The 26,654-nt window shown below is 40.1% G+C and overlaps 1 protein-coding gene across 3 annotated transcripts in view; it reads right to left on the reverse strand.

The window, feature by feature from the left end:
* HDAC4 (histone deacetylase 4) overlaps nucleotides 1–26,654 on the reverse strand; it is a 403,085-nt gene that overhangs the window by 13,369 nt on the left and 363,062 nt on the right. For 2 of the 3 annotated variants that reach the window (XM_067548627.1, XM_067548626.1), the window contains exons 20-24: nucleotides 25,520–25,607; nucleotides 23,980–24,099; nucleotides 21,063–21,160; nucleotides 9,783–9,901; nucleotides 6,933–7,066 (exon numbers count right to left, since the gene is read on the reverse strand). In XM_067548627.1, the coding sequence (XP_067404728.1) occupies nucleotides 6,933–7,066; nucleotides 9,783–9,901; nucleotides 21,063–21,160; nucleotides 23,980–24,099; nucleotides 25,520–25,607 (559 nt within the window). Of the gene's footprint in view, nucleotides 1–6,932; nucleotides 7,067–9,782; nucleotides 9,902–15,844; nucleotides 16,022–21,062; nucleotides 21,161–23,979; nucleotides 24,100–25,519; nucleotides 25,608–26,654 lie in introns of those variants that run through there. The other variant, XM_067548628.1, reaches the window with a different exon arrangement.

Consider the following 26,654-nt stretch of genomic DNA (forward strand, 5'->3'; position numbering starts at 1 on the left):
TGTGATAGCACAAGACTACAATGCAGTATGGCAAAATTCGCAACACTATTCAAATGAGAACTGGAGCTGCTTGCTCTGTGTAGGTTGTGAAGGCAGAACAGCACACGGGGAGCTTGCAGTATGCTATATATATTATTTGGCTTTCGCTCACATGAGCTTGAAATACCCTGACAACTAGTTAAACTCCCAGGCCAAGGTTTTCAAACACTGACTGCTGTTTCAGGTGCCCAACTTGGAACACCTAGTTGGGGCTGGCTTTTCAAAAAGTGTGAAGTGTCCAACCACTGAAAACTAGGCTCCTTTAACATGTCTCCAGCTGGGCACCCACAAATCGAAGCACCAACAATCACTAGCCATGTATGAAGATGTTGGCCACCACCCAGCAACGTAAAAATCATAGCAGCACAGCTTATTCTCAAGCCCCTCTACCCAAAGCCCTAGCTTGTGATTATTTAGTTGCCATTTGGATGGTACTTTCATGAGCAATGGAAATCACTACATCCCAAAATTAAAAAATATTAATGAGACAAGATGGATGAGGTAATATCTATTATTGGACCAGTTTATTTTGGTGAAAGAGTCCAGCTTCTGAGTTTCTCACAACTCTTCTTCGGGACAAAAAATTAATATTTAAAAATCTGCATACTAGAAATGATACTGGCTGAAACAATGTACCTTTGATTTGTCTTATGGCAAGTACTTGTTTTTGCCTCTGGGAAAAAACTATTTCTTTTCATCTCATATGTACAAAACCACACTGAGCACTTTATGAACATCCTTCAACTTCTCTTGATATAGCAGCGCACTTAGCTTTATAAAAGGCAGTGCCTGACACTGAGCTGTGGACTCTAACAGCTGCCTTATCTCTGTGTGTTATTCTTTGTGATGTAACTGCTGTAAAGCAATGGAATTATACACCTTTGAAGCAGAGCTGTGGGAAAGCATCTTCATGTGTTAGGAAGAGGTTTCAGATGATTGCTTATTTACAGCTTCTTGTTTGTTCAGTTTAAAACCTTTTATTTTAAAGGAGCACGACTATCAAAGCTGGCTCTAGACTGTGTGTGGTCTGAGGACCGGCACAGGCAGCTTCACTCAGTTAGTTATTGGAAGCCCTGTTTCTTGGACGGCTGGCATTACTCCATCAGTTTTCTGCCCCAAGACGAGTGACTTACTATGTCAGATAATGAACTGTGGGACAAAGAAGGCTGAAATTCACATGGTTTATTATCCTATGAGCAGGACCCCACCCAAGGTTACAAAGCTGATCAGGACCTTTCCACTTCGTTATTTAGAGTGTAACATTTATGCTGTATGTTCAGAGCCTGGCACAGTTCTAGGTATTAACAGCATTGCTGACTCTTGTTTTCAGTGTGAGGTTTTGGCAGCTGGTTCAGAGAGGTGGCCAGAGCCTGCAACGAAGCCAGGACAACCATGGACCGGAGTGGCGCTGAAGAACGACCAAAGGTGCTTGTGGTCATATCAGGCTGGCTCTGAGCATTTCATTCAGTATTGGGTGACCAGGGGTTCGTCCCCCTCACCATGTAGAGCATTTCATGCTGAACTTGAGAAACTTGAGCTCGCTCATCGCCTCTTGCCATGTCCAATGTGCTGAGGTGGCTGATTACTGAAAGCCATGCTCTGCAGTCAGCAGTTGCTTAGATACTTGTGGATTCATGGTGTGGAAGATGGCAGGATGCCACGCCCCCATTAGATTAGGTACTATGGCCCATTACCAAGTATTATGTAGCTCTATCCAGACAATTATCTTGGGGATGTGTCTCTGTCTTCTTTGGTGCACTGTGGGGTGAGAGCTGGTGACTAGGGCTTGAAGCAGGCCTCAGCCTGGCAGTCTCCTCATGGATGCTTTGGCCTGCAATACCGTTATTTCAAAATGAACCAACTGGGTTTTGGATTGTTGGTTCCCCTATAGCAGGTGCTTGGTGAACTGGCTTGCCCTGTCATGGCCATCTCCGGTTCTCCCCCATAGCATGCCGTAGACGTTGTTTGGTGACTCTATTCCCCTCCCCCATGCAGCATTAACACTTTGCTCCTCTGAGGGTGGAACTGGCCTTGGTGAATTCAGATCATGAAGCTCTGAGGCCTTTTTCATTCCTGATAGATATTGCCACACCTACTGCTGTGACCAGGCTCCCTGATCAGATGTTCAGGGACTGGGTGGGAAGTGTGCCACCAGCTTCAAGATCACATCTAAAAGGATGTGGCATCCCCTCTACCAGATGTGTCCAATCAGCCAGCTCAGCCTCCCACTCACTTCCATGCTTATCATCTGTCCTGGCGCTATGATTCTGCATCCTGGATGGGACTCTATGCTTGCATTGTGTCCTAAAACCTTGGAAAGACTGTTTCAGTGGTCTTCAGAGACAATTTGGATTTTAAGCTACAGCATCATTCACCGGGAACATAAATGAGCAGCTCTTCAGCACTGGGAATCATAGCTTGGCTTCCCCTTTAGACAGAATCCAGTTTTAAGCAGAGTATTTGGTGGTGCATGCAATGGAATCAGCAGATGACCATTATGTGCAAGCTCTGGCCATGACACCATCCCACCCCATTTGACTGTGGATAAACTTCCAAGTACGCATGCGGGTTAAATGATATTGGACCATGTTGAAACACAGCCTTGAGTTTCTCCTAGAGATGTGCCAACAGGTGGACCATGCCAAGAAAGACATCCACTGGGAATAGACTGTTTTTGTGCTTTCTTTTGCAGAAAGATGCTGAGGCATGAAGGCCTTATGACAGTCCAGCCTGAGATGTAACCTATAAACACTGAAATAGGCTAAGTGTCCTGAAAATTGGCTGGGTGATTTGCAGCTAAACTAGAGTCCATCAATGATGGTGTGTCTGCAATGGCTAGATCAGCCTCCCAGGTGGAGGTTATATTCAGTGGGGAAGATGGTGGGTTTGGTTTCCTTGGAGTGGTTGGGAAGGGCTGGTACTTCAGCAAACCCTCAGCTCTCATTGCAACATTTGATGTTTTCCCGGCACAGTAATTTGCTTAGTATCTAAATGATATACAGACAGAGATAGACATTGGCTTTGAAATTAGGCGGGCTGGTTGTGCATGGATAGTTAGCATGTTTGGAACCTGAATACTGAAGGCAGAGGGAAGCCAAGTGCCTGTTTTGTGCTTCTGTTGCCTCCCCTGCTTTCCAGGGCTGTTAGCATGTTTCCTTTAGGTGCCATTTAGTTATTTAATAAAAGTTGTAGCTTTTTGGCCATAAGTTATATACACTGAAGTGGTCCTCAGTGGATCCTACCCTCCACAGCCTTTATTTTTTCCAACAGAAGTCACATTATTTGTAGGGGCTTTGAACAAATCAAAGAATGGTAACTAAAATATATTAAAAAGCCCAACTTTTGATGCTGCTAAATCATTTGATATTAAAATATTCTGGAGGTGCATAAAGCTTGCAATATTTAAATTTCTCTGGCACTTGGGAATGACCCTGGGCTCTAGACTTTACAACCACACAGACATTTTCTTAAATTTTAATCTCAGCGGGTGAATAGGGACACTTGTGGGGCCTGCATTTTTCCTCTCATTTCCTACTGTTTCGCCATATACTGTAGTCATATCTCTTAAGTTAGCAAATTTCCCCTGCAGCCTGTTGCTATCCACAGCTGGCTGTCCGTGTGCGTGCATGCAAAATTGTCTAACACACTGTATATCAAACTTCATCAAAGGGCCCGCAGGACAGAGTAACGGTGGCTCACTCCAACTTCCTTGCATTAGAAAGATTTTATAAAAGACCTTGATAAAACCAGTGCTTCCTGCTTTTTGATGTGTTTAAGTAAAAGAACATTGCCATGGTATCTGCACAGTCTTATAACCAACTTATCAAAACCAAGAACAGGTCCATCCTTAGAAGCTTTTAAGTGCTTTACTGATATTGTGATGCAATTATCAAAAAACCCCACAAAACAACAAATCGAATGTTCTTCTTTAAATTGTCTAAATATATGAATCATTTCAACTTAGCAAAGTGATTATTGGTAAGATATAATAGAGGTAAATAAAATCTTTGGAGCACAAACTCAAAAAGGTGTTCGTTATGAAAGATGATTCCAACCAAGTTTATCCCTAGGGAATAATGCTTGTTCAAAGCTTTAAACTGCCCGTTCTGCAAAGGTGGGAGGCCTCAGAAGAGCAGTTGTGATCCAAGCTGTGGATGGAGACAAGGAAATCATCTCTGATGATGAGGGGTCTAAGAGAATGATGGGCTCTGACAAGCATCACAGCACTGAATCAGCTGGGATGCCAGGCTGGCTGGTTCCCTAATTACGAGGGGCCACAAGAAGAATAGGTCTCCTTGGGTAGAGACTGATTGGATCAGTCATTCCCACTGGGCCCTGTGACAAATCTGCCTGGACAAAGCTCAAGGAATCAACCTCATTTGAAGGCTGTGGTGGAGGGGAGGTTAGTGAACTTGGAACAGGCATTGTTATGTCCTGACTATTCCCTCTAGGGTTCATTGGACTTTTTAGTGAGATTTTCTCCAGAATCATCTTCCTCCATGCAAAAATGCCCTTAATGTTTTGGAATCCGAAGATATGGAGCAGGCTGGAGCAGTCATTTATCAGAAAGAGGTGGCCCATGCTTTCATGCAGAATCAAACCCAGTACTGTGGACTTCCTGGAGCAGAGAAAAGCAGGTTCCTTGTCATCATATTGCAGCTCCACCTCAAGGAGGTTTATGACTTGTTTATGGTTCAATGTCATCTCTGCAGTCATGGTTCTAGACAGCTCTAGAATTGAAAGATTATTCAGGTTTTCCTCCTGCACTTTGGGGTTTTGGCTCTACAGTCCTTCACCTGCTGCTTCCCTAGTCTCTTTGGGAAGGAAGGGTGACAGGAGAACTCTCTTCCTCCATGGAAGACAAAGGCTTCTGATGGTCCCCTCAGCCTCCTCAACCTGAGGAGCGGTCAGACTCGCTCTTTAGGAAAGAAGAGGAAGTGACCTTCAGAGGCCCTCCTCTCTACATTATCTCACATGAGGCTGTCTTGATTGCTTCCTTCTCTCCTCCAAGTGAAGTCCGGGCCTTTCAAAATTTGCCTGAATTCATGACATATTTCCTTGTCCGGATATCTCAGGGATTCACTAAACTCGGGTCCTTCATGTGATCGGAGTGGAACTGTAAGATGCTCAGTCCAATCACAAGGGATAAAATCTGATTCTGGGAAGGTGATGGTTCTCCGCCAGCAATGCATCTGTTGAGCATGGGTGAGAAGATTTGCCAAGCCCTACCTGGGAGTTATATATGCATATCCCATGCAGAATGACACACAGACCTTTGCGTTTAAATACACTGCAAAGTATGCATGGTGATCCTTTACTTGAAAATAAATCACAGAGCACACAGACTCAATCTGTGACGATATCCCACTTTCATAGCATAACTCCAGTTTGAAAATATATCTAATCACTTTCACATGCTGCTGCAAGTCCAAGCTGTATATGACTTAGGCAATGAAACAGAAGTGATATTGCTTTTCTTTTTCTTTTCTGCACTCATCTTCCACATTTATATTTTGAAAGGCTCTTCAGAGTCGTTGCTAAAATGACATCTTCTGAGATAATAGTGGATACTTCCTAGGGCGCCATTCTGACCTGACTTGTGCTTTGAGGAAGCCCAATTTTCCTAAAGGGAAAAGTGGTGTAGCCCGTCTAGTGTGTGTCTATGTATCTCTGCCACCATTCTGCCATTTGGACTCTGGCCATGCACTGAAAATACATTTAGTATACTACAAGGCGTGTGGATGTTTAAAAGGGGATGAATACACGAGAAAAGCTGGGTGACATCTGTCCAAAAAATAAGCAAGTTGTTCAAAAATTGATATATAACTCCAAAATATACCACTTAAAACTGACCCTGGGCTTTAGTATATGCCATAGATACAGACATGGCAGGTGAGAGAGTAGATCACTCACCTGAGCAGCATGGGATTTTGTGGCTGAACAATTAGTTATTTTTTTGGATTTGCTGCATAATGGTGCACTTGAATCTAAGCTTAATCAGGTGTTGATTACGAAGCCTAATGACCATTCTAATTTTAACACCGTTAACTAGTTCACTGCTGATCATTTTGGTAGAAACATCCAGCTAACGTACCTATTTCTTGTTGCTGGATGCAGTGGCAGGGAGCAATAAGGTTGCCATCAAAGGCTGCTGGGGAAGAATGAGGAATTCAATTCCCTAACCATACACTTACCACCTCTGCCCAAAATAGAAAGGAAAGTGGCTTCCCCGTACCAAAAGAGTCAACTGTTTCCCGGATGTCAAGAACTAGACCTGCTTCTCACACTTCGATGGAGCCCAAGAGCTCAAATGGGCCCCAATCCAGCTATCAAACCCTCCAGCCTTCCACGGACAATTTCCACAATACAGCTATGGCACTTTCAATACAGAAATCTGCAGCACACTGAAAAACTGAGGGCAGCAAAAAAATTAAAGAATGACAGATCAAAACAAACAGCACAATGGATACTATACTGACTGCACTGCACAAGCACTGCAATGAGCAGAAAAGGGGGTGGAGGATGACCACAGATGCACATCTATTTGGATGACTAATTTGTTGTCCTTGTCCAAGATGACGAAAATGCAAAATAGAAACAAGCAGCAAAACAAATTTGCTTTTAGAATTGTTTCAATTCTTATTGTCTAAGTTGTTGACAACAGGGGCAAGATAATTTAAAAAAAAACCCTATCTGTTCTCTAAACTGATACTGTTCCTTTAAAGGAAGGACTAGAAACAAAGATCAAAGTTTCAGAAGCTTAGGAAGACACTAATCAATGTTGGCAAAATGCACTTTCATAATTTTAAGCTTTGCAATAAAGCTGTTGAACTTGTAGCACCTTAAATTTGTCAACATACAGCCATCCACAGTGCAGTTAATTTTCTTTATACCTCGTTTCCCAGCAAAGCAGAAACACATGCCTCAGACGCATCACAAATGGCTGTCAGGTCATGACCTCCTTCGAGGGCCAGAACAATTCGACCTCCGGCCAATCCCATCAGCTGCTTCGTCAGGTACCCAAAGCCTGTAACAGGGAAACAGGAAATGCAAAAAAAGGGCAAAGGTTGTCAGTAGAATCAGACTCCTGGCAAAGGATCAAAGAATTATAAAAGGAATTACATCATATTAAAAAAACCACAAGGGATCTGGGAGGACTAAACACATAATATAAGCCAGGTTTTATTTTAATACATTAGTTTCAAAATTTCAGCTACAGCTCCCCTTTGGATCTCATTACATGTATGCTTTACGGACAGATTCTGATTTCACATGGGTGCAAATCTGGAGTACCTTCATAAACTTCCCTGGGAGTTACTTCAGATTTATACCTGTGTAACTGAGGTCAGAATCTGTCCCACTGCATTTCAATGCTTTGAATGATTATAGTAGCAAATAATCATTTTGGGAGGGAAGGGAAGAGGCTGGAAGGAGGTCACTTGTATCCTAGCTGATCTTTACGTTATATTATATATAATATCATGTGCTCTCCAGAATCAAGCCATACAGGAGACAGAGAAAAAAACCCAACCACCTGGGGCTTGTGCTTTCATTTGTGAAAAAAACTGGATTACAATCTTCCACAGGTATCTGACGTCTAATACTCAATAGCAGCTTCTTCACATATACAACATGCTATAAAAATCTCTGCGGCACCTGGGCTTTGATCATTTGACACACAGTATATTTAATTCTACTTTAAAAAAAACCCAAACCCATAAACCACGAGGATTTAATGACACATTCAGAATCTGGAAAAAAACCCCAATGCTTTATCTCCTCCTTTAGACTTCTCTAGTTCGCAATAAGTCTCCCAAGCACCTTTACAACTACAACAACCGTATCAATTAACAGCTTTGGGACATAACCCACTGACTGAACCAACCATGTCTAGCTGGCAGCCGGTCACAAGCGGAGTGCCCCAGGGGTCGGTCCTGGGGCCGGTTTTGTTCAATATCTTCATTAATGATCTGGAGGATGGGGTAGATTGCACCCTCAGCACGTTTGCAGATGACACTAAGCTAGGGGGAGTGGTAAATACCCTGGAAGGTAGGGATAGGATACAGAAGGACCTAAACAAACTGGAGAATTAGGCCAAAAGAAATCTGATGAGGTTCAACAAGGACAAGTGCAGAGTCCTGCACGCAGGACGGAAGAATCCCATGCACAGCTACAGAATGGGGACCAAAGAGCTAGGCAGCAGTTCTGCAGAAAATGACCTAGGGGTAACAGTGGATAAGAAGCTGGATATGAGTCAGCAGTGTGCCCTGGTTGCCAAGAAGGCTAATAGCATATTGGGCTGCATTAGGAGAAGCATTGCCAGAAGATCACGGGAAGTGATTATTCCTCTCTATTCGGCATTGGTGAGGCCGCACTTGGAGTATTGTTTCCAGTTTTTGGCCCCCCACTACAAAAAGGATGTGGACAAGTTGTAGAGAGTGCAGCGGAGGGCAACAAAAATGATTAGGGGGCTGGAGCACAAGACTTATGAGGAGAGGCTGAGGGAACTAGGCTTGTTTAGTATGCAGAAGAGAAGAATGAGGGGGGATTTGATAGCAGCCTTTAACGACTTGAAAGGGGGTTCCAGGGAGGATGGAGCTAGGCTGTTCTCAGTGGTGGCAGATGACAGAACAAGGAGCAATGGTCTCAAGTTGCAATGGATAAGGTCTAAGTTGGATATTATGAAAAAGTTTTTCACTAGGAGGGTGGTGAAGCACTGGAATGGGTTACCTAGGGAGGTGATGGAATCTCCATCTTTAGAGGTTTTTAAGCTGCGGCTTGACAAAAACCTCGCTGGGATTATTTAACTGAGGTTAGTCCTGCTTTGAGCAGGGGGTTGGACTAGATGACCTCCTGAGGTCCCTTCCAACTCTATGATTCTATGATTTTCTATGATTCTATGAACTACAATTCAATTCCCCTTAGTTCATTTCTACATATTACGAGGGTAGTATAAAATTAGAGAAATTCAACAAAAAGGCAAACAAGATATCACCATTTACAATGTGTTTGTGGATACCTTTAAATAACTTTGTCTCATACAGATTTTCAATTTCACTTAAATCTTTTTATTAAAGTCACGGCTTAGATAATCTTCAATAAGTATCTTATATAATCACCTTTCTAACAGACATCAAAACCCTAAAAATTCCTTCTGATTCTGAGACTCTGGGTCAAATTCTGTTCTCTGCTGGATTACATATAAAGAGTCCAAATTTACACAAGCATAACTGAGAAAAGCATTTGTCTCTGCGTCCATGCAATGCACATTATGGAGCCACAGGAAAAAGAATGATATCTGAATTACATAACCTTTTGACAAGATAGAGAGTAAAATCTTCAATCTGAATTGTTTACAATGGGAGGAAAGAATGGACATCTAAATATGCTCTGCTCACTTTTGGCATTTTGTTTTTCTTCATTTCTGAATGAGAGAAACTTCACATGCTGTTATTTAGCAAGTATCCTTTTCTCTGTTTAGAACCAAGAATAAATGGTATTTTAATAGAATAAGATGCACCAATGGACCAACAGAAGAAGAATTTTTCATGTTATTACTTTAGGTGGCCTGAAATTACTACACAGTGAAACAACAAAGGTATAAACAGATTTCTGAAAAGGTTTATATTTAAAGATCAAGGGACAGAACCTCAGTGTAAACTCTAACAGCTCCACTGATGTCAGTGGGGCAATTGCAATTTACACCAATTTAGGATCTGCCCCTTTGTAAAGCCGCAACTTACATTTTGCTGAGAGATTATATCCTCCAAGTGGTGTGGGATGCCCTTCCACTGCATCAAAACCAGATGACACCAGCACAACATCTGGGGCAAATTCATTGGCAATTGGCATTACTACCGTTCTGCAACAAAAATGTAACAATGGCAGACAGATTACTTTGTCTGGTTCTTGAATGAACCGAGGAACATTGAGATCATCTTGAGCAAACTCATAAATTGCACTATTTTTGAAGTTAGCAAAGCTCACTTCCTTTTTTCTCTTCTCACACTAGGAGAACACTAGGAACTGATTAACAGAACACACGGGAATATATCATGCAGTTTTAAAGTCAACAACAGTTTGTAATGTTGCTTATTCAGTAGAGGTGATTATTACAACCACTAATATTATGACAATCTGAATAGGGAAAGAGCAGACCATGCTATAACCTTTAGATTTCCAGGTCTGACTGGCTCTGGTCACCTCAGACCTCTTGTTCTTTCTGTACTAGAGGTCAAGTTAGATAGGGAGATGACAGGGGAAAGGTAGTGTAAGCTGGCAGAAACTGTAATTAACTGGAAAAGCCATCATTTAATGACCTCATTGTGTGGCATTTGTCTCCCTAGATGCAGCAATGTTGCTTCTCCAGCATATGCCAAAGCACTTATTTTTTCCATCCTGCAGTTTTCATCAACCATAATTAAAGGCTGGCACAATGTCATAATGCCACAAACACTCTCCAGTGTAGAGCGATGTGTGGCTGGGAGGGGAGGAGGAAAACCACAATGTCAGTCTTATCCTTTATATAACCCACCACTCAACTAGTAATAGAGAAAGTGATTGAAAGCTGGCAATAATGTCTGTTACCATAAACAAGTGGTCCATAAATACACTAGAGACCAAAAGGAAGCTTTAATATTGCTGAAATTAAAAAAAAAAAAGTCATTTGCCTATTTTTATACAGACACAAAGCAACTTAATCCATTTTAAAGGGGGCACAATGTCAGACAGGAACAAGAAACAAAACTAAAATGGCATATGGAGGGTATTTATCTGCAAGTGTTTAAGTGCCAGACACTAATCTTAGTATTGTTGTTTGTACAAAGGTACTATCATATTAGTTTATCTCCCCTCCCCCCAATCTACCCAAGATTAGTTCCTGCTCAAAATATACTCTAAGTTGTAAACACCAAATTGTCATAATGCAAACTAGGCAAAACAGACTGTCGAATAGGGAATAAAAAATTGCAGTTTATGCCAATCTCGCTATTACAGGCATTGCAGAACTGAAAATATGCCATTTTAAAATAGAGAACCAAAGCTGCCTCAATAAAAATGTTTCAGACACACAAAATCCCATGACTAGGAAAGCTTCCAGAAAGTATTCTTGGATGAATGCCTTTGTAAATGGTTCAGTATGATGGTAAACTCACTTTGTGATCAGTATATGAGCGTGCGCGCACCACACGCAACTGTCTCGCATGCTTGCACGCAACCAGACTGTCACTTGTTAAGTGAAATGAATGGCGGAAGAGGAAGGAGATACAAAACTCACATTCCTTTACATAAAGTAGGATTTTTTAGTGACTGCTCCTATTTTCTGATGAGATGTAACAATTGCTATGATAACTAAAGAATCCCAGACACTCCTGGAATGCCTATGGGAAACTGGGCAATGACATTCCACCTTTCTGAAATCTAATGTCACTTAAACTGGAAATGGCAGTACCTTCTACTTCTGGTTTCTAACCATTTCCAGTGCACACTAGCGATGTTTACTTTTTTTTTTTTTTTATAAAGCATGTGTTGCAGTAATTCACACATGTGCCCAGCTTTGGATTTGTAAAATAATTTGTACACAGGACGTATTTGTGTCTCATCTCCAAAAGATGATTTATTTACTTTCTGTGATATTATTTACTTTCTGTGATATTGCTGAGAAACTAGTTTCCCAAGCAGCTAGGGTTAACTTTTCTACTTCAGACCTGCCCTGGCCCAATACTCTGGAACCATATTTTTTGATATTGTGCATGGCATAAAGGCCATATGTTATTGTAATAGAATTTTCCTCTATCTGTACTCATCTAGAAAAGTCTGTTAACTTGGAGTTCAGGTTGCTTCAGGGACTTTCCTATTAAGACAATCCCAAAAATTCATGGAAATCACTAGTGAAGTCAACATGAACATCCACAGCAACCTCATCTCACATCTCCTACTTAGCAAACCCCTCAATAGCCAAGCATGTGATTTTGCATTGTGTAAAATAAACGTTAAAACTCTCTTCAAAATATGCACACACAGGGAGTGGTTCAATGCACCTATATTAGTTTCCTGGAAGCTTTTGGGCAGCACCAAGCACTTCTAAAGTATTACTGTATTAGAAGTATATACTGCAAGCTAGCAACATGAATGGATGTCAAGTGGTGTGTGATTTTCACAGGTCTTTAAACAACGTCTGCTGTGTCAAAGAGAATCCCAATGTACATCAGCTAAAACGGGGGTTAGGTCACTAAAGCTGATCCAGACAATCCAAACATGTGGCATTCTTGCGCAGGGAAAAATAAAAAGTTTCAGAATGGTGGAAGAAAAAAAACCCGAGTAATGTGTGGTCTGAAAAGTCTTTTGGTTTCATTTTCTCATATAAGATTGTCACGGTAATCTAAGGATCTCCTGCATTATTACTGGTGACCCATCAGCACTGCTGTAGAGACATACAGAAGGAACTACTTCATTTTCCTTGCCTTGTCAGAAAAAATAAAAATTCTCCGTAGTGGTTGTCCTAATTTGACTGAAACTGCTGTTTGCTATACTGCAGAGGGCTTTTAACTGTTGTCATAACTCCAGAAAGACTAGATTTTAATTTTTTCCCCCATGAATTTATTCCCATATAGACTTCCTCCAGACACGTTATTATTTAATAAAGACAAAGTGGGACTTTTTGCTTATGACTTTAAAGCCAACAAAATCTTTAGTGAAACCCACAGACATTCTAAGTAAAAACCACCTAATTCACAAAGAACTTAAGCAGCAGTTTCGAAGCAAGTGCATGTGGCAAAGTTTTTTTCTATGCTTTGAAGTATTGCTGAGCTATTTAGTTTCTAGCCAAAAGAAAACTGCTAAAATCATCAGATTTTTTCAGAACTAGGTTACAATATTGCGAGAGTTGCTAGTATCCATGCCTGCTGTATGGTATCACCCCAACTCCAATCAAAGCGAAAACCAAAATCAACTTTGAGTTGGGTAATATTATAGTTTTGAACATGCCAATACAAACAGTTGACATGACCAGTGATCGACAATTCTTTTCATTTTATGCATCATGGAATACTCCATCCTGTTGATTTCCAAATGTTAGCATATTTGAGTAATACGAAATAGCAGCAAATTTCATGTAAGTAATACGCACATCTTACTCACATCAGCAGTGGCATTCAGCAATCTCACGCAGACATGACCAAAATTAAAAGATACCCTCTAGTGGCATGAAAAATACATATACTCATATAAACTTCTAAGAGTTTTCTGACAATTAAGAGCTTGAAACTTATGTGAACAAATCGAAGAGAGGAAGCACCGTGGTTAAAAAGTCAGCATTTGCCAATAGTTATAACACACTTGTATCTGAGATCCCCGCAGTTGCCCCTCTATTTAAAAAAGGAGAAACATTTACTAGCCATTACAATACAGTTAACAGAGGTAAGATTTTTTTAAATGGCAACTATTGAATATATTTAATTGTTTCAAAATGCAATTAGTGCTGCTCAATATTTGAAATAACATATCAGATGATGATTAGGCCCCCAAAAGACTGAGAAATCTGAGCCGCAGACCTTCTGGCCAGGGCAATCAGGGCAACTAGAGTTGGGCCAGAAACAGAACCATGAGTCTGTCAAATCTGACGGCAGGGTTTGGCTGCAAATTGTGAGATCTAAGCCTCCCTCTCCCTCCAGTTTTGGTTCTAGGCTGATCCAAAATTTAGAGCAGGTAGATTTCCCACTCTCACGCAGCTGAAATCTCATGAGAAAAAGCCCAAGATTTAAATAACCGGAGAACTCTAAGATAAAGATGCTTGCTGAAACCTGTGATTAAAATTCCATGGAACACAGTGCGTGAGATTTCAGTGTATTGGAATCCAGATCTGAATTCTTTTCTTTCTTGATTTGTGCCTCAGGCCCAAACCTCAGGTCATCTGCTTTTTAAATATTTTTTACTCCCTGTATTATAGTAGTGCCCAAAGACGGTAAACAGGATTGGGTGCAATTGTGCTTGCTGCTGGATAAACATATAGGAAGACACAATCTCTGCTCCAAAAGCTTACAATTTGATTTGAAGTAAGACACGAATAGCGTGACAAACAAGAGGTCTAAAATATTGCCTTGCTCCTACAACTGGATCTAAGCAGGCATACGCTGGAATTCAGGCACAGTCCCAGTGTGTCAGCAAGGGCACAGGACTCTATTCACATTGATCTAACTGAAGGGTCAGGGCCTATGGCACCATCCACATGGTTTCGGACTGTACTCTATGTATGTCTACACTGCAGCTAGTAGCGAGCCTCTCAGCCAGGGTAGACAGACTCATACTAACAGGACTCAAGCTAGAGCGCTAAAATATAGCAGTGTGAATGTTGTAGCTCTGGTGGAGACTTGGATAGCTACCAGAGCTTGGACCCAAGGAGTCAGGTGGGCATGAGACAAAAGGGTGCATTTTGCACAGGCCGTAGACCTTTGTTATGGGGTTATGTAGTTATGGGGAATAACTACAACAGTTTTATATGGAACTGACTCTTTCAGTCCGTGTGTGGTGGCCCCTGTGATTGTCAGAAGAACTAAGAGGTTTGCAACACAAAATGCTTAGGACCCTACTTATTATTTCAAATGTTGTAGATTATATAAATCACAAGAACTAATTACACTTTTAAGCAACATTCTTCTTTCTTAAACCTTTTCAGTTAATTTTAAAACAATCACAACTAAGATGAACAGTTATGCAGTAAAGATTCACTGTAGTAAATCTGCAATTAATTTCACCAATGTTTAATTTGAAAATTAGAAAATTTCTTTCATTTTGATTAAAAAATTGCAGAAGTAAATAGATTTAATCTATTAGCACCCACCCCATATATTAAAACACAGGCAGACTGTACAATTCATTGAAAAGAACACTTAAAATTTTCTATCTGGTGAACCATTCTAAAATCTATAGAGCTATTGAGGCCTGCTGGAAAATGATGCATATCATTCTATTTTATTTGGAAACATTTCTCCTACTATTGGCATCCTGTAACAAATCATCATCTACACCAGCTGCTAATTTCTCGCCGGAAATCATGCCCTCTGTTTGTAGCTGTAATCACCTCCATAGTAATTTTCTATGCTAAATATGTTTAGGAATTTAGTTAAGAAATAAGTAGGCAGAGCACCCAAAATCTAAAATGCAAAGATGACATTTCCATGGAAAAAGTTTTAGAAGTAAGAAAAAAGTACATTTCTGCATACCTCTCGTATACATTTTGTGCATAAACAGAGGGTTTAAAAAAACTGTTTTCTATGATATGTCCATGGTCTAAGAAATCCAGAACAAGGACAAATATTCCAATCTACAATATTAACTTGACTTATAATTTAAATAAAAAGGTAAACAACATTAAAACAAAATCATGCATAGAATATTAATGGTTCAGGAGATCACTGTCACATAGCCAAGGTAAACCAAAGATAAGACAACATAACTGCTAGCGCTCCACAGTGGATACATTCTAACAATGATAATGTGTGCTAGAAAAATCTTGTTTCATGTGTCAACGGTAATTGTTCTAGCCTTGTAATAAGCACCTGAACACAATATTCACATTTTTACTAAGATTTTCCTTGCCAAGTTTTGTGTACTGTAACTAAACATAACCTTTTAAAATGTTATGAGCGTTTCGGAACAGCAACATTATTTTCTCTTATAAAAAAAGTTAGGAAACGACACTGGAAAAACTACAGACTGAATTTTACAACGGTTTGTTTCTATAACTATGTAACAACGGATTCCAACAACATTTTGATAATTTAAGAAATTCTTTTAATTATATGCCATACATTTTATACATCAGCGTTGAATACACTTCCTCATAATATACGAAATCTGTATTGGACAAATACTTCGGTGGTTAGCTCAGCCATGGAACGTTAGTGCAGTAAATCGTTAGTTAAATTATGTTATGCTGTTTTAAGTAAGCATGCCATCATTATATCATCATGGAACAGGGCCAAACCTGCAGAGAAACGCCAAATCAGTTCTATCAGATGGAAAGTCCATTGGTGGCTGAAGTGATCTCTTCTGAAATTTATCAATAATGATATCACCCCAACTTCTGAACAAAGCGAAATTTACTCATATTCTAAGCAGTCTGTGATTACAGCCATCAGTTGTGGATAGTACAAATGGCACAGCTCAGGATAAAACTGTTCTGCCATTTTTAACTCTTGCTCTTGCTTTCAAAACAACTCAAACCCAATTACTAAATGTATGCACTCTCCACGGTATTAAAATGTCTTGACACGTCTGTCTAACACAAACTTTTAGATTAAACAATGTTTTGTTTATTTGGCAATTGGTATAATGATCAATAGAAAATGCTAACCCTAAATTATTAATTTCCCTTTGGAACTAGAAAAATGGTGCTATTTGAAATGGATTTTGAATCTGAAGAAAAGTAGGAATTTAATTTGTCATAATTTGTTTAATCATAAGGAGATTACTTTATGAAGCCAGCTATCCCAATTGCTATTTCATTCAAATGCATGCTTTTATCAACACCGTGCATCAGTCATGACCTTTAAAATCTTGACCAGTGTAGCACATTTTTCTTCCTCAGATTTTTACATAGAAAGGTAGCTTTCTATTCTACACACTGTGTAGCCAAGAATATTATGAGTTAAAGTAAAAAAATAGTATATCAGTATCTCTGCCTAGCTCAAAGGATTTCCACTGATTCCTCTACAAACTTCAAAGCCTCACAGTTTGGCATTTGGACTGGTTTGAATTAAAGTTCAGTTCACTGCCGTGAGTTTCCAAGTTCATGGTGAAAGTGCCTGCTGCTTCTGGATTTCATTAGGGCCAATTTTCTTATCTTTTTTTCATCTTAGGTTTGATCCCCTGCAAATGCAACGTGACATTCGATGGGTCAGAACAACAAGGTGCTGCCTTAAAGGCGTGTTTTGTCTCATGGGGTTCACAAAAAAAAAAAAAAAAAAAAAGAAAGAAAGAAAGAAAAGAAGGATATATAACCCATTCCCTTCTATTTTCTAACTCCCAGGGGACTATAAATTTTAAACTTCAAAGCATTATTGTACATTAAAATCAATAAAAAAGATTCAGGAAAAATGTTTTTCAAAGAAGCTGGTTAAGATTTAAAAAGGTCACTTGATAATGTATTATCATGAAGCAACTTGGCATAAGATTAAAAAGGTTTCCAACTTAATTTATAGGATGAAGGTGTGTGCATGTGTCTATATGGCTAGAGTTACTATGTATAAGACTGGTTGGGCAAGTAAACTTCCTCGCAACAGTACATGCAAAACTACGGCCAAGACCATGTTTGGTGTATGTGCTCTGAATAGCTGTATTCTCTGGGTAATAAGTGTCAGCATCAATTAAGCAACGGTTGGTTACATTCTTTTTTTTAAGGCTGTTCTGAACAATTTTCCAACAGCCTTGAAATTCAATTAAAATGGAATAGCAATTTGCTATTCTGCTCTGGGCTACAGGTTTTTCCTAGAATAAAAAGATCAGTCTTGTTCACTGCTAGGATAAACAGTTCTCCACTTTGGATAATAGTATATAAACATTGTTTTCCTGTAAGTGGAGGAAAACAGGAAGACAAATAATTACTTATTAAAAATTATTGTAAATTGTATACATTATTTGTAATCTTTCAAAGAACCTGTTAGAGTTAAATCCCTATTTTTTCTGTAAAATACATTAATATTTTTTAGGAGATAAAAATGTGTACACAACAAATAAAAGAAATAATGCTATTGGTCCCACTCGATTGAAAAGATGCAATGGAACTTCATGAAACTGATATTCCATCTGTTTTCACAAATTTTCAGATATTTGCATTCAACACTTTGCAAGTTTACATCTCTCTAAATTATGCAGAGCATTTGCCAGAAGTCCATTAAACCTGAGTTGAAGTCAGAAAACCACTTCAACTGATAATTGTAGAAAGATGCAAGTGTGGGAAAAGAGAATGATCTCTGGGAAAGATGAAAACTACAAAGAGCAGATCACTAATTTACACATATTTTCACAAGGAAAGAAACTTGTAAGAATACTGAGAAAGAAAGTGTTGACTAACACACTCCTCTATTTACTAGTATATTATCTAATACTTTAGTCAAAATTGGTTGTCCTCATTTCAACCTGTTATTACATCGCTTTGACAGTACCTGCTAAGCTTTCCTTCTATGCTACCCACATTCACAAATGGAAAGTGCATTACTACAGGCTTCCACTTAGCTCTAAAGCACGAGTGAAATAGCATCATCCTACTGGAAGCTTTCCTCTTGCAGCTCAACAAAGCACCATTGAAAATCTTCAATTCAGACCCAGAAAGGTGCAACGAGACAAAAATTCTCTCAACTGAAAAAGCTCCAGTGTTCTGCATATCCCCTCCCACAATATGATACAGTCAGGGCTCTGACAAGTCATTTTCTATCATACAGCACAGTCTTGTTCTGTCTTAACCCTTTTATAAAATGTAAGACAGAGCATAATGAATGCCCCAGAAAGCCACCTACATTAGAGAGAGAACATCTATGGAAGAGAATGTTTCTACAAAAGAATTGCTTCCCACAGTTACATAAAAACCCAAAGCAGTAGAGAGAGACTTATTTTCAAAGTCAGATGCCCTGATCTAGTGACAGTATTCTGCAACCGTGATTTTCTGTTGTATCATAGGACTTGTGCGGATATAATCATTTTGCTTGTCTGTCTGACGCTACTGACTCAAGTGCAGCCTGCAGTGCTCCCATGGTGACCGAGAGTTACAAGAGACATTTTCACAGATGGCCAAGGTACAGGCCCACAAACACAGCTGATTCATGTGGAATTGCACATCTCTCTGATTTCTCACATGGTTGTTCTGGGTAAAGATGGGACTGAGGAGAGTGGAAAAGAAGAGTCTGCTCACGAACTTCCATGCAAGAACAAAAGGCAGATGGAAAACTCAGGAGACTTTAAATTCACGGATATCCCAACGTATCATATGGTTGCGTGTCTGTCTAGCCACTGTGGGGAGGGCACCAGCCATGGCATTTCAGCCATCTCAGAGTTCACCTGGCTCAATTCAAAGGGGTTTGAATACTGTAAGCTCTTTGGGGCAGGGACTGTCTTCTATGTTTATACGTTGTCTAGCACAATGGGGACCCAATTTTGCATGTCCCCAGGGACTTTCCATAACAAAGGCATGAAGCATTAAATTGGTGAAGAGACTCCCCATGGGCTTGGCAAAGGATGATGCTATGGAGAGCACCTCTCTCCACCATGTCCCCATCTCATCCAGCCACGGTCTCAACAACCCAGATGGAAGTCTGAATGCATTAGGTTTATCTGAATGGCAGGGGATGAACATGACTGATGCCACATTGACTCACATCCCTCGGACAGATTTGGGTTAAAGAAGCAGGTTTTTTGCTCTTATCCCCTCTGAGGTGAAAAATCAGAATGTGAAACATGGCTAAGAACTAAAAGCATAGCATAGCATGCTAGCATAGCATAGCATAGCATAGCAACTGGGCAGCAGCTCTGCAGAAAGGGACCTGGGGGTAACGGTGGATAAAAAGCTGGATATGAGTCAGCAATGTGCCCTGGTTGTCAAGAAGGCTAATGGCATATTGGGCTGCATTAGGAGGGGCATTGCCAGCAGGTCACGGGAAGTGATTATTCCCCTCTATTCAGCATTGGTGAGGCCGCATTTAGAATGTTGTGTCCAGTTTTGGGCCCCCCACTACAAAAAGGATGTGGACAAGTTGTAGAGAGTGCAGCGGACGGCAACAAAAATGATTAGGGGGCTGGAGCATAGGACTTATGAGGAGAGGCTGAGGGAACTGGGCTTGTTTAGTCTGCAAAAGAGAAGAGTGAGGGGGGATTTGATAGCGGCCTTTAACTACCTGAAAGGGGGCTCCAGGGAGGATGGGGCTAGGCTGTTCTTGGTGGTGGCAGATGACAGAACAAGGAGCAACGGTCTCAAGTTGCAGGGCGGGAGGTCTAGGTTGGACATTAGGAAAAAGTTTTTTACTAGGAGGGTGGTGAAGCACTGGAATAGGTTACCTAGGGAGGTGGTGGAATCTCCATCCTTAGAGGTTTTTAAGCTGAGGCTTGACAAAGCCCTGGTTGGGATGATATAGCTGAGGTTAGTCCTGCTTTGAGCAGGGGGTTGGACTAGATGACCTCCTGAGGTCCCTTCCAACTCTAATATTCTATGATTCTATGATTCTATATATTGGATGAGAACAGGTCTGCAGCATAAGACAAAGCAAAACATCAGCAAGAGAGCAGCAATATCATTCTCAATGCTACAGGATGGGACACTCACCCCTGAAATGGTGAACACATGGGGTATCCCTCCACTCTGTTCTCCCATACACCTCCTGGCCCATTCTTCCTTCTCTCTGCCCCCAGACCTTTCCCCTAAAAGCACTAACACAGCTTTTATGCTCTCAGATTCCCTTGCTATCTCTGGCTGTATGAGATGGGTAGAGCAGGGAGGAAGTACCGTAGTGCCAGTACTGTGGGAGCTGCATGAGCCATTCTCCCACACCAAGAGAAGGAACTGCAGTAGAGCAGATTGGGCCAGAAAAACAAAACAAAAATGTGACTGTCTCAGCAATGGTAATTCATGCCTCAGGGTAGCTGCATCTCAAAATTTCCATCTGGAATGACTTGGCAACAAGCTTTTCTGGGCCTACCTCCCTCTAGAGTGGCTTGTTGATGACAATGAGCATGTGTATGTTTTAGCCAACCAGAGAAGAGCTTATTCATTAAAGCTTACTGTAATTTTATATACCAGACCAGCAGAGCTTTTGCTGAGCAGTAAGTAAGTGCTAGTCATTCAGCACCTTGCTCTGGCCAAGAATGTCCATCTCTTCCTTCTTTGCACTGGCTTTCAGTCATAGAACACTCAAACAATTGCAATCCTATTTTAAGTTTACTAAAAGGAAAAAAAAAGTTCAAGAAAAGAAGAGATTTCACGGCAGAAAGATCTGATTTCAGCCAAGATGGGTTTTATGAAAGGAAGGATTGAATGTTACCTGAAAGCAGTCAAATATTCTGTGTCTCCCATCGGCGGATCGAGGCCACCAGTAAATGCCATATTAACATTGAAACCAACACCTGGTCCTGTGCCAACCTAAGAAAGGGGATGAAGGATGCACAAATACATTGCAGTAAATGCATGGAAATTTTGCTGATGCTGTTAATATATCTTTGCAGTGTGCCTTTTTTAAAATCACATCTATTTGCTCTGCTCCTGACTGAAACGTTTATTTATAATGCATCGTTGGGGTGCTCTCTTTTTTTTCTACATCTTTCGGGCTCACCAAAAAGAGGCAGTTATTAAAGCTTTCACATTCTCACATGTGCTCGATTCTATGTGAAAGTGGTGAACACACAAATATTAGGCCCAACTATCACGTTATCTACCCATGGAGTCCCATCATTAATTTACCAGTGCCTTTTGCATTTTCAAATGAAGAGACTGTCCATTTGATGCAATAGTTTTCTAGAATTCATCTTCAACTTTATCACCACACTCAGAAGAGTATGTTACAGTCCTGCGTTATTTGGTGGATTTTCCTCACTCAGCTCCAAGTGCAGTTTATTTGGAGTGAGGGCCCCCTCTGCTGGAAAAAAACTTGCAACATATAGTGAAATTGAGCTAACTGGGGTCTTGGTTGTAAATGACAATCATTATGTCCCCATTTGGGAACATTATCACAGTATGTATGTGCCTTTGTTGTAGGTGACAGCTGAAAAATAAAGACATAACATTTACAGTAATTAATTTGAAGAAAAATGTGTGCCTCCTTTCCATATCATACCTAAGTGAAGTGCTGGTATACCATTGCTACCTAAATACAACTAATCTAGGAATTTAATTTAGATGTACTATACAATTACATACAGAGCTAAGCCAGTTTAGATAAATACAGTATTGAGGATTTTGACTTTTTCGTGACTGCCGTACTGTAAATACTAGCTGCTAGAAAATGAAGTCCATTCATTCATCCCTTTCTCCCTTTAAATTTATCCATATTCTACTATTATTCCCTTTATTAAAATTTCTGTTTGGACTAACATGTACTTTGTAAATATTCCTGCATGAACTTTAGGAAACCCCATCACTTTATGCCATTGATGGTTTACAGTTTATAATTTAGTGAAGAGTGAATATTTATTTTTTATACAAATCAATCATTACATTATTATAAAGACTCATCATGAAGATAAGTGCTGCGGAAGTTTAATTTTGCACTTCTGGTTCATCCTGCAGCATCAGTTAAACACTCTGCACAAATGTTTCGTCACTGGCTATGATTATAATGCACAAACAAGATAATGAAACCAGGCCATGTTTTATATTCTTTAGACACCCAGAAGAAATATTATAATTTGCAGAATAGAAAGGGTAAAACTGACAGGGTAAGAAATTCTATGGATTTTCAGAATTATCTACATTTCAAAGTAAACATAGTTAATTAGTTAAAATATTTTAACTAATTGCCCTTTGAATCACTTACATAGATTTTTATAACTGCATCTACAATAGAAGGGAACAACTTTGTTTAAATCAATATTAGTCAGAACTATGGAGTCATTGTGGACTTTACTAATTACTTAATTTAAACACAGCAAAGTCTGGCTCACTCATGACCTCTTATTTTCTTTTCTCTCCATTTACATCTGCCAAAACAGAACTCATTTGCAGTTCTGTGTAGAATTTATTAGGCAGTAGAGATAAATAACCTACAAGCAAATTGAAATAATTGTCTGAGTTACATTGTCTGAGTTAACAGCAAACATCTTCTACTAGCCCACTCTGATAAATCAAACATTTGGGCTTGTGTAATGAGGTCAGCTAATGATGAGCTTGGAAACCACCGTGTTATAGGATTCTGTCTAAAAGAATGACTTCTGGCTTCCTTATGATAAGATGGGCAAACTAACGTAATGGATATTTTAAAACAAAATTGACTTTTTCCTGCCAACTATGTTTTCTCGTGAAAAACAATAAATGGTCCACAAGCCAAAATAGAACCTTTGTGGCAGAATGACCAACAGAAAGGAGAAATAGCTTGCAGATACACTTTTAAAGGAGAGACCTAAATCAGCTTTTTGAAGGACAGGGCTTAATGTAGAATGAAAGGAATAGTACTTGACTGAAAGTGTGTATCCATCTGGAAGTCCAGATAGAAAAATGCTTCCATTCTAATTCATATACCTTGTCTGTAAAAGGCTTATGGGATTCGGAGAGTATCTTTTGGACACTGTCCAACAATTCTAATTAATCCATAGCTAAAAAATCTATTCTCCGAGTTTCTGAATACAGAAATGCCAGGTGTAAATGCAGCACTCATCCCCTGAGCAAAGGCAGGGAATGACTAGGAGAAAGAGATATGCCCGTGCCAGGAGATTAGAGTACTGGCACTGCTCTGGAAAACCATGGGCACCTTATTCTTGTTTTGTCTCACAAAGAGCTTGCCTTGTAAGGAAGGAAGGAAGGAAGGAATGAAATGCACGTGAAGTGCACATGCTCCAGTGAAGAGAAATGCAGGCTGGGACAACTGACTTCAATCTGTTAAGCAAAGGATTTTCTTTGAACAACTGTCCAATAACTTATGAGAGACTAATATTGTTGATCCTGATTCTTTGACTAAGATTGTCTGCCAAGGAGCATCTTTCCCTTGCCAGGACAAAATGTAAGTTTCATGGAGCTGCTAGAAGTTTGGAAACACACAGAAATGGGCAGTGGGTTCCAAGAGAAGCATAAATGTGGGTAGGAGTAGTACAAGCTTTCCTATAATGCCTTCCATTTCACTTCTTGACCAATGGTGGTCCCTCCCCTCCCCAGCTCACTCTTGACCAAAGCAGATTTTACTAATAAAATCTCTGGGTGCCAATCACAGTAATTATATGGAGAGCAGGTATCCTGTTTATTAATGTTCTTACCTCATCAGGAGCTCCACTGCCTGGGAAGAAGTTTCCATCATCATAGCGATGTAGTGAAATATAAAGAACATTAGGATCACTGTAGAAAGCCTGCTGAGTACCATTCCCATGGTGCACATCCTTCAGGGACAGAGATTGTATTATATAATGGAGGATTAGTATACTAGCGACAGACGAGATGAAAAACCCAAGTGAAACAGTTTATTGAAAACTAGAATGATTCACATAATACTACAATTAGCTTTGTGTTACACAGTAGAACCCTTATTTTACTAACTAACTGGGCATTGAGCAGTTAATGAAATTGAAGAGTTCATACAATTAACATCACAAAACCATAACTGGTATGGTGCATGAGTGGGAGCATGGTGCACTGCATTGCTTTCTTCTTGCCCTGCGAAGCAATCTCCAATGCACTGAGAGTGAAGGGATGTTGACTTGTTCTTCATCCACACCACTTTTGTTATGTTGATTTTCCCTCCCCCACATCAGGAAACATGGTTTGTAAGACTGGGGTTTGTAAAACCGAGGTTCTACTCTCCTTTCAATTCAACATAACTGGATTAAGACAGGGACTTTAAAAAAATTATCCTCAATTATACATCTGAATGAAAACAGCATGTTATCTTGGACAGAACTGGGAGAAGTTGTTAATCACCATAGGTCTGACCAGGCAGTCTGTCTGCAGGCCAGACACCCATTTAAGTCTGTGCAGGAATGCATCCTATGAGTGCAATTTAGCAGCAGGGCAAAGAAAACAAAACACAATGAAACAGGCCAATTCCCCTACCACCCTGTTATTAATGGAATACAGATTGCAAAAGGGGACATTTCTCCAAATTGTCCTTCAATTTCTGCTACCAAAAATAATTACTGAGAAGGGGGAAAGAATAAAGGGAACTCTTCTGGACCCAAAGTGGAAAACTATCCTGAACCTTTTTTTACTTAACTAGATGAATGAGTTACATCCTGATCAAGGTATCGGACTTCCAAAAGGAGCGTTGTGAGTTTGTTAAAATCCTAACTTCTCTGTTGAGTGACCCCCTAATGTTGCTGGGTTGCCCAGACATTAACAACACTGCATTATCCCTCAAACAGGTTGCTGAAACTTCAGAATGCTGCTCAAGCCACACCAGTCAGGGATCCTGTTAGTTTCAATACTCTGTCAGCTCATGAGAACAGAGCTGGGATGGACCTAACGCCCAGTAATCTCAACCAAACCAGCACCCGGCACAACCACCCATCTCGAAGTTTGAATCTGACCTGCGTTACAGGCCTTGTTTTGGAGGGCGGATAGCTTCTTCAGGATCAGGGGGACGGAGGAATGGAAACAAAAGATTGCGAAGTTTAGTGCTGTGATTTTACATTTTCATGTTACCCTTTAAGAAATGTTTATTGGATATAAACCATTTTTAAAGATAATTTAGTTCTGAGCTTCTATAGCCAGAGTGTTTTCAGTGAGTTATAAATAATGGCTCTCCTCTGTGAGAAACTGACAGCACTTCCATCATTACTTTGGTAAGAATGAATGTTTACTCACCCAGTCCACTATAAGGATTTTGCTAACATTGAGTCTCTGTTGGAGGAGCTTGGCGGCAATTGCCACAGAATTAAAATAGCAGAAACCCCTGGAGGTAATATGAGAGAGAAGAGAAAAAAGGTGTTAATGATAGGCTCGATTTGGTCCCAATATATACATCATTTGAAACATAATACAGTTGGAAGAAATTTCTATTGCTTTTACTCTTTCTTCCTCCCTAACAGATACATGTGTGCTCAATCACACACACACAATTACCACACACCAGCAGGTGATCTCAGAGGAAACAGTGAACACTATTACACGTCCCAACATTCTTTACCGTGAGATGCTGCTGTAGCATACAATCTGCCAGTCAGTGATTTTTAAAGCTTCAGGGATCTGACTCAGAGAGAAAGAGGGGGATTTCAGTGATACAGATGAAATCATCTGAAATGCAGAGGACCAATTCAGAGAAGTTTCTAAGCACTCTGCTTATTCAAATCCAGCAGTAAATACTCTCTGATCTCACACCAAGCAAGTATCAAGGGGCCAAAGGATCCGTGCATTGGTCATGAAGCCAGAAACGTACTAGTTCAAGAAACAAATTATGTCCAGGGCTGAGGGAGATGCGCTCATTAATATGGTTTATTACCCCTCTCACCTTTTGATAACCAGAATTGAAATCAGCCCAACCTAATGTGGTCAAAACACTTTCAACGCTAAAAAAATCCCAGCAGAGCTAAATGAATGGAAGAGATGTGGCTTCATTTTCATGAAAAAAATAGGCTTTTTATAGTGTGGTGTTAATTCCTAGGATACAAAGGTTATGCCTGATACAGTATTGTAAGTGACATAACAGTGTTTCTCCATATTAAGAGAAACCGCAGTGTACCTAACTTACAAATGGCTCTTTAGCCACGTGAATGATGGATGTGGATGATGGAAGTGACAGAATCAATGTAGCTTTATAAACAGATGCAATCTCTAAGCATAAGTCTAACACAGCCTGTATTAAACAAAAAGAGGACAGGAAACCTTCCTGCTTTTAAAGTATGACAAAGTTTTGAATCTGATGCTCTGTTGTATCTCAATCAGCAAGAAAGTCTATAATAAGAAACCAAAGAATTAATTTTCTAGCTTCCAGCTCCATATC

The sequence above is a fragment of the Emydura macquarii genome, unplaced genomic scaffold (assembly GCF_026122565.2).
Source record: "Emydura macquarii macquarii isolate MOO-44397 ecotype Brisbane River unplaced genomic scaffold, CSIRO-AGI_Emac_v2 contig_1253, whole genome shotgun sequence".
Taxonomy (NCBI): domain Eukaryota; kingdom Metazoa; phylum Chordata; order Testudines; family Chelidae; genus Emydura; species Emydura macquarii.